The sequence below is a fragment of the Cyanistes caeruleus genome, chromosome 5 (genome assembly GCF_971803275.1).
Source record: "Cyanistes caeruleus chromosome 5, bCyaCae1.hap1.1, whole genome shotgun sequence".
In the NCBI taxonomy this organism is placed as follows: Eukaryota; Metazoa; Chordata; class Aves; order Passeriformes; family Paridae; genus Cyanistes; species Cyanistes caeruleus.
Window position 1 is genome coordinate 799,291 of NC_141705.1, and position 13,542 is coordinate 812,832.

General features: G+C 52.3%; 1 protein-coding gene across 2 annotated transcripts in view; it reads right to left on the minus strand.

Annotated features, from left to right (window-relative positions):
* ALMS1 (ALMS1 centrosome and basal body associated protein) overlaps positions 1-13,542 on the minus strand; it is a 57,502-nt gene that overhangs the window by 3,965 nt on the left and 39,995 nt on the right. The window contains exons 11-18 of one of the 2 annotated variants that reach the window (XM_086890984.1): positions 10,525-11,816; positions 6,543-6,657; positions 5,295-5,633; positions 3,429-3,652; positions 2,717-2,975; positions 2,419-2,482; positions 2,028-2,094; positions 522-621 (exon numbers count right to left, since the gene is read on the minus strand). In XM_086890984.1, coding sequence (XP_086747110.1) covers positions 522-621; positions 2,028-2,094; positions 2,419-2,482; positions 2,717-2,975; positions 3,429-3,652; positions 5,295-5,633; positions 6,543-6,657; positions 10,525-11,816 — 2,460 coding nt within the window. The remainder of the gene's footprint in view (positions 1-521; positions 622-2,027; positions 2,095-2,418; positions 2,483-2,716; positions 2,976-3,428; positions 3,653-5,294; positions 5,634-6,542; positions 6,658-10,524; positions 11,817-13,542) is intronic. The other variant, XM_086890985.1, reaches the window with a different exon arrangement.

Consider the following 13,542-nt stretch of genomic DNA (forward strand, 5'->3'; position numbering starts at 1 on the left):
ACTTTCCACCAGCACTGGATAATGAAGGATGACTCCAGGCTTTGTTGGGCACAGCTGGGATGTCGGCTGGGAATTCCCTGAGCCAAATCCATCCACAGCCAGGGCTCAGGAGAGCAAACCCAGCATCCTCATCCACCTGTCCTTCCTGGAATGTGCTCCAAGATCCCTCTGCTCCTCCCAAAGCCCTGCACAAGCCCTTTTTGTATCATTTCACCAGGACTGTGTTCATTGTCATTTTTCCATGGAGTGGGAGGATTTCAGGAAAGGAACTGGTGTCACAAAGCTTGGCTGCCTTGCCCTGGTGAAATGGAACAGCCCTGGCAGCCCAGCACCTGAATTCCCACTGCCCAGCCCCCCAGTTCCCCCAATTCCCACTCCCCAATTCCCACTCCCCAATTCCCCCAGTTCCCACTCCCCAATTCCCACTGCCCAGCCCCCCAGTTCCCCCAATTCCCACTCCCCAGTTCCCCCTCCCCAGCCCCCAGTCCCCACTCCCTGGCACCCTGCAGAAGGACACTCACAGTTCTGTAGAGCCGAGCCTGCAGGCGGTGGGAGCTGTACTCCAGCTTCCTCTGCTCCTCCTCCCTCTTCCTCCTCACCTCGGGGAGCTGCTCGTAGAGCCTGACCAGGGAGCAAGGTGAGCCTGCCTGCCACTAAATCCACAGCCTCTGCTTCATCCCCACCACTGCTGGCCAAGCACACCCCTGATAAACGTGTTTGGAGTGTGCTGCTGTCCCACCGGGAAATCATGGAATCCACAGCAGCCTGAGCCTGGGAATTCCTGTCCCTGAACACCTCCTGTGCCCCTGGAACACCTCTCCTGTCCCTGGAACACCTCCTGTGCCCCTGGAACACCTCTCCTGCCCCTGGAACACCTCTCCTGTCCCTGAACACCTCTCCTGTCCCTGGAACACCTCTCCTGTCCCTGAACACCTCTCCTGCCCCTGAACACCTCTCCTGCCCCTGGAACACCTTTCCTGCCCCTGGAACACCTCCTGTGCCCCTGAACACCTCTCCTGCCCCTGGAACACCTCCTGTGCCCCTGGAACACCTCCTGTGCCCCTGGAACACCTCTCCTGTCCCTGAACACCTCTCCTGTCCCTGGAACACCTCTCCTGTCCCTGAACACCTCTCCTGCCCCTGGAACACCTCTCCTGTCCCTGAACACCTCTCCTGTCCCTGAACACCTTTCCTGCCCCAGCAGCTCCTCAGAGCAGCTCTGCCCTGCTGGGGTGACCCAGCTGGAGCAGCTGGAGCTCAGTGTCCCCAGTGTCCCCAGCCCAGGACACCCCCAGGCATCCCCAGCCACGTCCCCCTGCCATGGCAGAGCTCAGCACAGCCATCACCTCACTGAGGCTTTTCAGGCATTTCCAAACTTTCAGTGGTGCTGCCCTGCTTTGTCTTCTCCTGTGCTGATGCTGCCCCAATCAATTTTCCTTCAACTGTGGCATCCTGGAATGGTTTGGGGTGGAAGGACCTCAAAGCCCGTCCAGTGCCACCCCTGCCCTGGGCAGGGACACCTTCCCCAGACAGCCTAACAATACTTTTAAATGCTAAAAATCATTAAAATGTATCATAAAAACCATTAAAATAATTACAAGTCACCAAGGGGTTTATTTTATGTATTTCAGTAGGTATTTTGTGGGATCACAGAGAAACTGAGGTTGGCAGAACACTCTGGGGGTCACCAAGCTCCTGCTCAAAGCAGGGCTAATTCCAAGGCTGGCTCAGGCTGCTCAGGCCTCATCCCAGCAAGCTGTGATTATTTCCAAGGATACTGGACATTTCCAATGGCTCTGCCACCTCTGTGGGGTCCTGGCCCAGCGCTTCACATCCCATTTATAGCAAAATTCAGCTGCAATCAACTCCCACTTTTTGTTATCCCTCCCCAGGCTCCCTCTGCAGCACAGCTGCTCCAAAGGGTAAATCCACGTGAGTGGGCACTGCAGAGATCAATTCCTGAAGTCAGAAATGAGACAAGACCTTTCCTAGGGTGGTTTATCCAAGGGTAAATTGGATAAATTCACCTGTGTTCTCTTGGGGTGATTATTGCTGTAGAAAGCCTCTTCCTTTGGGGAAAATGCTGCCTCACTCCTGCCCCAATTAACACTTGGTTAATTTGTGAACTCAGATGCTCCAGTGTCCCCCAGCCCCACTCCCTCTCCACTTGGGACCCTGTTTGCTGTGGGTGGCTGACACTGCAGCAGAACCCTCAGCTTTAGCTACAGAAATCAATTTTCCAAAATGATTTTGTTTTTTGGAATTTCTAAGCAGGACATTTCTCCTCCCTCTGATGAGACACCTGCATTTTTCACTGAAAAAGCTGAATTATTTGCACACCCGGTTCTTTGGCTGCAGGCAGAGCTCTTCCCTACCCAGGGCCCTGATCCACCTGAAATAAAACTCCCTGAACTTTACCTTTTAGATCTTTGAAACATTTCTCTCTTGGGAATTGCTCTTCTTTTTTCTTTCACCAGGAAACCTGAACAGAAAATTTTGAGGTAAGTGAAGGAATGAACAAGTTTGTTCCTGCAGCAAGGTGAGTCCTTTATCAGCTTTAGAGAAGTTGTTACAAAAAACTCCTTGTAAGATCTTGCAGGCAGCAGGGTTAAATAACTGCAATGCCTTTATGAGAAACAAACAATAAATAAATACACCCTGAAGCATAATGTGGGGTCCATGAAATCCAAGAATTCCAGGCAGACCCCTGAAGTACCTCGGTGATTTGCAGTCCTGCAGGTCTGTCTCTTCCCTGGAGGCTGCAACAGCTGCTGGGATGGCAGCAGCTGCTCCTTCTGGGACTGCAGCAGCTGCAGCTGCTCCTTCTGGGACTGCAGCAGCCTCTGGGACTGCAGCTGCTCCCTCTGGGACTGCAGCAGCCTCTGCAGCCTCCTCTCCTCGCGGAGCAGCCGCAGGTGCCGCAGGCGCTGTCCCGAGCGCGAGATGAAATCGGGGCGGTGCAGGGCCAGGGCCTCCTGGGGGGACACAGACACACAAACTGGGGCTGGCAGCTGTGGGGGAGACACAAAACATCCACCACAAACCCCAAAGCATGGAAAAAACCCCATCCTAATACTGGCTGTAATATGAAACTCCTGTCCTTGGCGCTGGGTAGGTGCTCACAATGTTTAACAATGGTTTAACAAAGAGGTTTAACAATGTGGAAATAAACTGGCCAGAAAATAAAAAACCTAAAATAATAATAAAGAGTACTAAAAACTCATTTTGATCTCATGCTATGTACACCTGAGAATTATTTCTGTGTGGAAAGGAGTGTGGTGGGATGTTCTGCCAGCTACATCCCTCTGTGTCCTGAAGCCAAGGGATTTAATCCCTGTGGGGGAAATGAACCGTGGAGCTGTTGTGGGGAAAGGCAGGCTGCTGCCAGGAGCATCCCATGGCTCCCAGGCTGGCCCTGGTGCCCTCACCTGCAGGGTCAGCTTCCCCAGGGGCTGCCCCAGCCCCCTGCCAGCCCCTGCCCGGCCCAGGCTGGGCTGCTGCTCCCAGTTCTTCTCCCGCAGGGGCTCCCTCCAGGCCTTGGTGCTGCTCCAGGGCTCAAACCAGGCTGGCCCAGGGCCAGGAACGGCACTGGACTGGTTTTCTTTCCTCCATTCACATTTCAAGTCCTCTGCTGGGACGAGCCACTGAGTCCCTGTTAAAAGAGCACGGAAGAGAAAGGTTTGAGACAATTCCTGCTGTCCATCCCAATCCACGGTCCTTTATTCCTGGAGGAATCCCAGAGGCTGAGGGGACAACAAAGAGCAGGGAGGGGACACAGGCAGGAGAGGTGATCCCAGCTGACCCCAGGGTACCCCAGATCATGGGCAGGAGACAGCTGAGTGAAGAGGGAGGGGAACACTGGGAATGGTGGTGCCTTGATCTCCCAAGTCCCTCCAGTGCCTACAGGGGGGTTCCCAGGAGCTGCAGAGGGACCTGGGACAGGGGGAAGGAGGAAGCTGAAGGAGGGCAGGTTTACACCAGATTTTGGGCAGGAATTGTTCCTGGCAGGGTGGGCAGGGGCTGGGATGGAATTCCCAGAGCAGCTGGGGCTGCCCCTGGATCCCTGGCAGTGCCCAAGGCCAGGCTGGACACTGGGGCTGGAGCTCCTGGGACACTGGGAGCTGTCCCTGCCATGGCTGGGGTGGCACTGGGGGGATTTGGGGTCCCTCCAACCCAACCCATTCCAGGATTCTCCAAGTGGAGAATGAATTCCTTGTCCTGCTGTGCTCCTTTCCCTATTAACCTGTCTCCATCCCAATGGTTTCCTCCCCCTCCCCATCCTGCCCCACATCCCTTGGGAAGGGAAGGAGCAGGGGGTTAAACCTCAGCAGGGCCCAGGTCTGCAGCTGAACCCAACCAGTGCAGAGGGAATTCCTGCAGGAAACACCTTGGGCAGGTTCAAGAGAATTCCCTCCTCAGGAGTCCCAAAACCAGCAAATCTTTATAAAACACCACTTTGGAAAAGCCCAGAATTGTTCATTTTCCAGGTTTCTCTCCATGGAAAGAACAGTTAATTACCAGCAATCACACATTCTTAAGGAGCCTCTGTGTTAGGCCTAAGGCCTGTGGCTCTTTATCCACATTTTGGAAGATAAATGCTTTCATCACCCAAATGTTCAGTGTGTCTCCAGGAATTGTTACTCACAGTTTACACACACAATGATGTGAATACATCAGCTGGGATTCTGAGCAGATATTCTGAATTTTCTAAATTAAACCCTTATGAGAGAGAATGATCAGTCCCCACAACAACAGTGATGAGTAAGGGAAATATTTTTAAACATTTAATTGTGACGTTGTGAAGAGTGGCAGGAATTTAAGAGAGACAAAAAAATGAAAACTTCCTGAGACTCCACCAGCAGCCTAAAAATGCAACTCTCAAAAACAAGTTGAGTTCTTCCCAATTTCCACTCAAGTACTCTGGAAAAATCTGGGAAGCCTCAGGGCATGAGACAGTAAGGACAAGGTGGTGACCAGCAGGGAGAGTTTAACAGAATGTTCTCTATCTCAGAAGTTGGTATAAAGTACCTGCAAGATTCCCCCCTCTCCAGCCTGTTTATTCTCCCTCTCCAGCCTGTTTATTCCCCCTCTCCAGCCTGTTTATTCCCCCTCTCCAGCCTGTTTATTCCCCCTCCCCACTTGTTTATTCCCCCCTCCCCAGCACCTCCTGCAGCCGTGTCTGCCTGCAAACACCACCAGACTCCAGCTCTGCAGCCCCTGGGCAGGGTCTGAGCCCAGTGAAATGCCAGTGGCTGTGGCAGGGCTGGCTGTCCCCAGCTCCCCGTGGTGCTGACCTTGCTGCAAGTGCAGCCTGCTGCTCCTTGTCCGTCTGTCCATGGGGAGCCTGTCCGTGGGTGCCCGCTGCCAGGTGCCAGGGCCAGTGTGCCTGGGTGCTGTGGGCTCCTGGCTGTGTCCTGTGGGCTCCTGGCTGGGTCCTGTGGGCTCCTGGCTGGGTCCTGTGGGCTCCTGGCTGTGCCCCCTGAGCTGCTGGCTGTGTCCCCTGAGCTGCTGGCTGTGCCCCACGGGCTCCTGGCTGTGCCCCACGGGCTCCTGGCTGTGCCTGGGCGTGGGGAAGGTCACCCCCACGTCCCTGGTGTTCCTCCTGGTGCCGCTGCTGACGATCTCCAGGTCTCCTGGAACAGAAACAGAGTGGGGACCCCTCACTCTCGTGTGCAGGGAACGGTCCCGCTCCAGCTCAGAGGGAAGAACCTGTAAAAAGCTGTTTACTTTTACTTTTAAAAGCCAAGAACCTGTGCTTCACCCACCTCCAGCAGCCAAAGCCTTCTCCATCCCCACCTCCCCAAACCAAGGAGAGTTTGCAGTGGCTCGGGATTGTGGCTGTGTGATAATCTGAGTGAAATTAAAACCAAATACCCCGAGCAAAACACACATTTGTCTGGGGGTGGGAATGAAGCTGGAATTAACTCTGCCCTGTGAAAATGCTTCCCTGATTCAATCCGCTCGCACACAAGCAGGAATAAATAAATAATTGCTGTATCTGATGAATAAACCAAGGCCATTACTCAATGTGATGATGGGGAGTTGGCGTGGAAATGAAAGCAGTGAAGAAACTGCTAATTGCCACCAGAAAAAAACCCAACTGCAGAACTGCACCAGGCCAGGAGCAGCTCGGGACTGAAATAGAACTGAACACCCAAAATATTCCCAGGAAGAACACGGAACACTGCAGTTGCCTTCTGAAATAGCATATGCCTACAAACCCATTCTGGGAGGAACAGATGTCTTGGGGAAAAAAAAAACAATAGATAAAAAAGGCAGCTCACCTTTGCCACTGAAATGGAGCAGGAGCTGAGGTTAATCAGTTTACAGGTGAGAATATTGGTTATTAAAGCAGCCCAAGAATGGCAATTAAAACAGCTCATGTTCACTGAACACACTGCCCCTCTCTGACAGCACTGAAGGGAATTTGGAGAGTGCTGCCTGCGCAGGCCCATCACCAGAAACTCCCAGACTGTGGAGAAGGGGTTCCAAAGACAGGAAAGGCAGGAGGAGCTCAGGGAAGTCTGGGATTCAGGTCTCACCTGCCTGGATCCCTTTGTTCAGCATCCGTGTCCGCCGCTTGTTTCTGAGGGCAGAGCTCGGTCCCCAGGAGCTGCTGCTGGCACAAGTGGAATCCGAGGAAAAGGGGATGGTGCTCTGCAAAAACAGGCCAGAGAACAGAAATTCCTGACATTCCAACCACAATGAGCAGAAACCAGGGTTTAAACAGAAAAATGACACTGCTTTTCCCTTGTACCTATTGTAAAGTGCTGTTAGTGATGCTGAGCCCAGGCTGCTCTCACAAAAGCAGCCCTGGCAGCTCAAGCTGGAAGGAAAAACACCTGATTTCTGTGGGAACAGCTTGCTGGGATCAGCCAGGACAGCACTGGGGCTGTCCTGCTGCAGGGACAGCCCAGAGGGAGCAGGGACAGCAGCCAGGGAACGGTTCCCACTGCCAGAGGACAGCGATGGATGGGATCCTGGGCAGGAATTGTCCCTGGGAATGTGGGGAGGCAAAATCCTCTCAAAGCAGGGAAGCTCCCTCAGCCTGTGATGCTCAGCAGCTCCTCCAGCTGGGAGAAATGAAACCAGAAATCCAGGAAACGGGAGGGCCATGGAAGGAGCATGAGGGACAAGGGGAGTGTCACACCAGGCCAGCTGTGGAAGCTGCAGGGTGGGCACAGCTCGGAGATCCCACCTGCATTTCAATCTCTAAATCCACTGAAAAGCAGGAATCCTGTCCCAGGGCTTGGCTCTGTGAAACACCAGGCCTGGGGCTTCATTAGCACCAGGAGCTGGCAGTGCCCTGCAGAGCTGCACCCTCCCCTGCTCACAGCAATTAGCAACCCCCAGTCAATTAACTGGGATAAACCAACACCAGCCACCGAGGAAATGCAGAGGCCTCTTTATTCCCTTTTACTGGAGCTCTGTCACCCCAAACAAAACAAAACTTCTGTACTAAAAGGAGGCAATTCTGACTCTCCTGAACCAACTTCAACAAAACAAAATTTCACTTCTATAATAAAAGGAGAAAATTTTGACTTTCCTAAACCAACTTGAACAAAACAAAACTTCACTTCTATAATAAAAGGAGGCAATTTTGACTCTCCTAAAGCAACTTCAACAAAACAAAACTTCATTTCTATACTAAAGGAGGCAGTTTTGACTCTACTGAACCAACTTCAATAAAACTTCACTTCTATAATAAAAGGAGGCAATTTCTATACTAAAAGCAGAATATTTTGACTCTCCTAAACCAACTTCAACAAAACTTCACTTCTATAATAAAAGCAGAAAACTTTGACTCTCCTAACTCAACTTCAACAAAACAAAACTTCACTTCTACACTAAAAGGAGGCAATTTTGACTCTCCTAAACCAACAAAACAAAACAAAACTTCATTTCTACACTAAAAGGAGGCAGTTTTGACTCTCCTAAACCAACAAAACAAAACTTCATTTCTATATTAAAGGAGGCAATTTTGACTCTCCTAAACCAACAAAACTTCATTTCTATATTAAAGGAGGCAGTTTTGACTCTCCTAAACCAACAAAACTTCATTTCTATATTTAAAGGAGGCAGTTTTGACTCTCCTGAAGCAGTTTTTGGTTTCCTGTAGCTATCCCAGCTCCAGGAGAGGCACTGCACAGATGCTCAGATGTGGGTTTTCTTTCAGATAATAGAACATGTGAACGTTGGAATTGTGAACGTGTGAACTGGAATTATGTGCTCGGCAAGAAATGTGTAAAAGCAGGGAGGAAAAGCCCCAAATATCCCGTTCCCCTGCACGTGCAGCATGGAGCAGCCAGGAACATTTGGGATGGGGTGGGAACACTGCAGCTCTCCAGGAACATTTGGGATGGGGTGGGAACACTGCAGCTCTCCAGGAACATTCGGGATGGGAACACTGCAGCTCTCCAGGAACATTCGGGATGGGGTGGGATGGGATGGGAACACTGCAGCTCTCCAGGAACATTCAGGATAGGGTGGGATGGGAACACTGCAGCTCTCCAGGAACATTTGGGATGGGATGGGAACACTGCAGCTCTCCAGGAACATTCGGGATGGGATGGGAACACTGCAGCTCTCCAGGAACATTGGGGATGGGATGGGATGGGAACACTGCAGCTCTCCAGGAACATTTGGGATGGGATGGGATGGGAACACTGCAGCTCTCCAGGAACATTTGGGATGGGATGGGATGGGATGGGATGGGATGGGATGGGATGGGATGGGATGGGATGGGAACACTGCAGCTCTCCAGGAACATTCGGGATGGGAACACTGCAGCTCTCCAGGAACATTCGGGATGGGATGGGAACACTGCAGCTCTCCAGCCTCAGCTCCAGGAGGGCCTGGGGGATAAAAACCTCCCTATGGCTCAGGGAGCTATAAATACAGAAAGAGTTTGCTGGAAGCAGAGCTGACAATGGGCTCCAAATGCAGCATTCCCACCAGGATTGGGGCAGGAATCTCTCTGGGAGCTGGGCTCCTGCTCGGAATGAAGACCTGCCTCGGAACCACAGACATCTGCACTAAAAATACAAATAAATCTTCACTCTTCCTCAGCTAAACGGCCCAGAAGTGACCAAAATTGGAATTTTAAATTAATTTTACTATTTTAACATCCATTTTCTCCCACTTCTTATTTGTGGGGAGTCATGTGTGTTCAGATGAATTTTTTTAAAAGAATATTTCACCAGCAGATAAAAAATGTGAGTTTCTAAAGCCATGGGGGTTCAATGAGCCTTTAAAGGGTTTATTCCCCATGGCACTAATTCCATTTGTCACCTCACAGGTGATTTAACAGGTAAAAAAATCAGATTTGGGTTTATCCCAAGTAACTTAAGGTTGAATAGACCCTGAAAAATTCATCTTGTGAATGGAACGTGGAATAAAATAAACTAGATTCTGCCAGAAATGCTGGATCCTAATGCTGGTGTTCTGGTTAATAATCTTAGTATGGCAAAGTTCAGGACAGTTTTTTTTTACCTTTAAATAAATGTTACAAATAAAAATATTAAATAAAAGATTTTTCAACCATTCTTCACCTATAAGAAAATTCTTTCTCCCCCAGATGTATTTAGTTATTTGCATTATTTTTCATTATTTCATAATTCACTGGCTTATTTGACCAACACACTTAGATTTGTTTCTATAAAATCAAATAGTTAATTAAATCTGGCAGTAATGATGCCAGTTCCAGTTTCATCTAGAAATACCAAAATGTGAAAGAAGTAATTCAATATTCCTCACTTGTTCTGTACTTTTCAGCATTCCTGTGTATTACAGAACCCCCAAACTCTGTGATTCTACTAAAATCACCAAATCCAGGCTGAGTCCCTCCTTAAGAACATTTCCACTTCTCCTGCAAAGGGCAACAGCCAAACTCACCTGAAGGAATTATTCCCTCCCCTTTCAGAGCTGCAGTTCTTACCTGCAATCCTCAGCTCTTCAAAGAGAAAAATTTCACAGCCAGACAAAACAATCCCACTATTTCCAAGACAAGCAGTAGGAAAACTCCAATAATTGTAGGGACCCTTGCCCAGGGATATTCGGGCAGGAATTTACACCAAAGTTACAACCTCGGGTTGGGCAGTGCCAAAGCCAGAGCCTGCAGGGATCTGGGAGGAGCAGGATGTGCTTCCCAAGGGAAACTGAGGCCAGGGAAGAAAGCCCAGCGAGTGCCCAGGTGATGTCCAGGGGGTGTCCAGGGGATGCCCAGGGGGTGCCCAGGTGATGCCCAGGGGGTGCCCAGGGGGTGTCCAGGGGTGCCCAGGGGTGTCCAGGAGGTGTCCAGGAGGTGCCCAGGAGGTGCCCAGGAGGTGCCCAGGGGGTGCCCAGGGGGTGTCCAGGTGCTGCCCTGCCCTCCTGAGCTGCTGCTCCGGCTCCTGCAGGGCCAGCCTTGGTCCCACGAACACGGAACTCCCCTAGAAACCATTCAGCGCCTCCCAGCTAAGGGAGCCCGTCCAGCAGTGGGAATTCCCTGGGAAGCATTCCGAGCTGGGCTCAGGGAGCTCTCACCTGGCTCTGCTGCCCCTTCCCGAGGCTCTCAGCCCCTGCTCCTTCGCTCTCCTCATCCCAGCGCTCCGAGCGGCTCTTCTGCTGGCTGATGGCACAGTACAGCTGGGCCAGCCTCGGGGGCAGCTCTGGGGCAGGCTGTGGGGCCAGCTGTGGGGCAGGCTGTGAGCCCAGCTGTGTGACAGGCTGTGAGCCCAGCTGTGAGCCCAGCTGTGTGACAGGCTGTGAGCCCAGCTGTGAGCCCAGCTGTGTGACAGGCTGTGAGCCCAGCTGTGTGACAGGCTGTGAGCCCAGCTGTGGGGCCAGCTGTGAGCCCAGCTGTGTGACAGGCTGTGAGCCCAGCTGTGAGCCCAGCCCCAGCCTGTGCTGCCCAAAGGCCTGCAGCAGCCTGGCCGTGTCGATGGTGGCCAGGGACAGGGAGCTGCTGTCCCCGGAGGCCGGGGAGGTGTCCAGCCCTGCCGGGGTCCCCGTGTCCCACCCCGAGGTGCTGCAGCTGCTGCAGCCGCCGGGCTCTGCGCTCAGCCTGGCCTCTGAGGAGCTGTCACTCGCAATTCCCAGCTGCTGCTGCTGCTCCAGAATCCTCTTCAGGTGCTGGATCACCTTCTGCCCCGGCCTGTGTGCCCCGAGCTCCTCCTGGATCACCTGTGGCCTCCGTCCCGCTCGCGTTCCCCGGGGCTCCGCGCCGCTCCCAGACCTGCCTCCTCCTGCCAGGCGGATCTTCAGCCGCTCCCTTCCCTGTGTTCCCCCCTCAGGAACCTTCTCCCCAGCCGCTGCCGGTGCCAGGGTGTGCCTGATGGGATTCTGCAGGAGCCTGGCCAGCCGCTCCAGGCGCTCCACGAGGGACAGCTCTCGGCTCTCCCCGGAATGCTGCTGCTGTCTGCTCTGGCGCTCCAGGAACGTCACCCACAGCTCCCCCAGGCTGCCCCTGGGGCGGCTCCTCTGCCGTGCTGCCTTCCCCCGGCTCCCAGCGGGGCGAGCTGCTGGGCTGGGCGCTGCAGGATCCCTTCCAGCAGCGTCCTGCTGCGGCTCCATCCCGCTCCCAAAGGCTGCGCCGGGCTCCTCGCTCCCGCTGTCATCGGCCTCCGCAGGGAGAGCCCAGAGCTGCCGGCCCGGCCCGGGGGGCACACGGGGACCCTGCCGCTGTGCCCCGGCCAGGACAGCCCCCGAGGAGGGGACAGCGGGTCCTGCTCCAGCAGAGACCCCACAGAAGTGCCGGGGAGCCGGGCAGCAGCCGCCGCTCGCGGGGTCAGGGGCACAACCGGAGGGTTCTACACGCCCAGAGCCATCCGGGAGCTCTGCAAGAGAACAAAACACTCAAATGTTTCATTTCTCAACTTCAAGTGGAGGATTTCCATCCTAAAACTTCCAAAACACATCGAAGGATTAACAGGGGGATCACTGAGCTCATTCCCAAATGCAGTGAACTTGGAAATGCACTTTGAGCATTATTAAAATCACATAAACAGCATTTTCTGTCATTTGTAAAATGGAATTCCAGAGAACGTTATATCCAAGTGAATCTGGGGAGGAATTTGATTCCACCTCAGGGAACTGCCCTGACCAACACCGAACTGAGCCTTTCCTGAGAGCGATGGAAGAGAGCCCAAAGCCCCTCCGGGTCCCCTGGCCCCACCCAGGATGGGGATGCTCTGGCCATCCCTGAAGCACACACAGCACATGCCAGGACCACCCTCCAAAACAGCTTTAAAGTAGCTATTAATATAATGTAAAACTGAGTTTTAAAGTGTGTTCTGTGCTGTTTCTTCATACAGGGCTGGGCCATTGGATCTCCTCCCTCCCCAGCACAGGGACACAGAGCTCACGGACGCTGCAGCCAGCCCCAGCCTCACCAACCCTGCAAGTGCAGGAATCTTTCTTCCCATACAAGGGCAATGTTTATAAACTTGTGTAAGAGGCTTCCTCCACATCCTCCTGACAAATGAGATCAGGCTTGGGAATGCCAGGCAGAACTTTGCTATTCCTGGCTTTTTAGAAAGTTACCAAGAAATGGAAGGAATGTAAACAGGCAAAAAATAAAAATAAGTTTGTAGAGAGAAACTTTTTTTAAAAAAAATACATAACTTGCATAATTTTAAGCTCTAGACAAGCTCTGTGGGTAGAGGTAATCTTTTATTAGATCATCTAAAAATATGGTTGAAGAAGTCAAGGAAGATTTAAGACAAGTCTTTCTTCTGAAAGCATCTTTAAAGTTCCAGCTGCACTGGCTGCCTTCACAAAAAAGTCTTTCTCCTCACAGTTCTTTTCTTACCTGTGCCTTTAGACCATCACAGCTATAAAAAACTGTTACAAGATAATTTTATATTAACACTTTTGTTCCCCTCTCATTTTTATCCCGGTTACTGATAGCTTTACATAATAACCACTGAAATTTTCCTCTGCAAATAAAAATTGGCTTCTGGCAACACCAAAATCTCTCAATTCTGAGAGGAAAAACTCCAAAGATAAAACCCCACCTGAAGGAAAAAATGAAAATAATCAGATGGAACCTCTATCAACACAGCAGGACAACTTCCTGACAGGAAACATCAGGAGAGCAGCTGCTGCAGGACAGATGGCAGCCACCCAGAACTGTCACCGTGTCCAGGGATGGAAACCCGGCCATCAGCCACTCACAGTCAGTATTTGTGCTGAGCAAACGTGTCCACGAGGATTCATGTCAGCTGCTGCCACCAGAGCCAGAGTCAAACCCCCAAAATCAGCTGGACTTTGGCAGCATCCTCAGCAAATGGAGCTCGGGGTGGCCCCTGGAGGAGCAAACCCCGACCCCCCTGCCGGGGCAGGCTCCTCCAGCAAGGCCAGCCTGGCAGGGACAGGGACAGCAAAACCACAGCCAGAGGTTGGGGACAGCCAGGGGACAGAGGAACCTGATGTGACATCACAGGGCCGTGGGCAGGGACAGCCCCAGGGAATTCCTGACAATCCCACACAGCCCTGGAGACACAGAGTGCCAGCAAGTACTGATGGCCAAGTATTCCATGGAATCATGGAATAGTTTGGGTT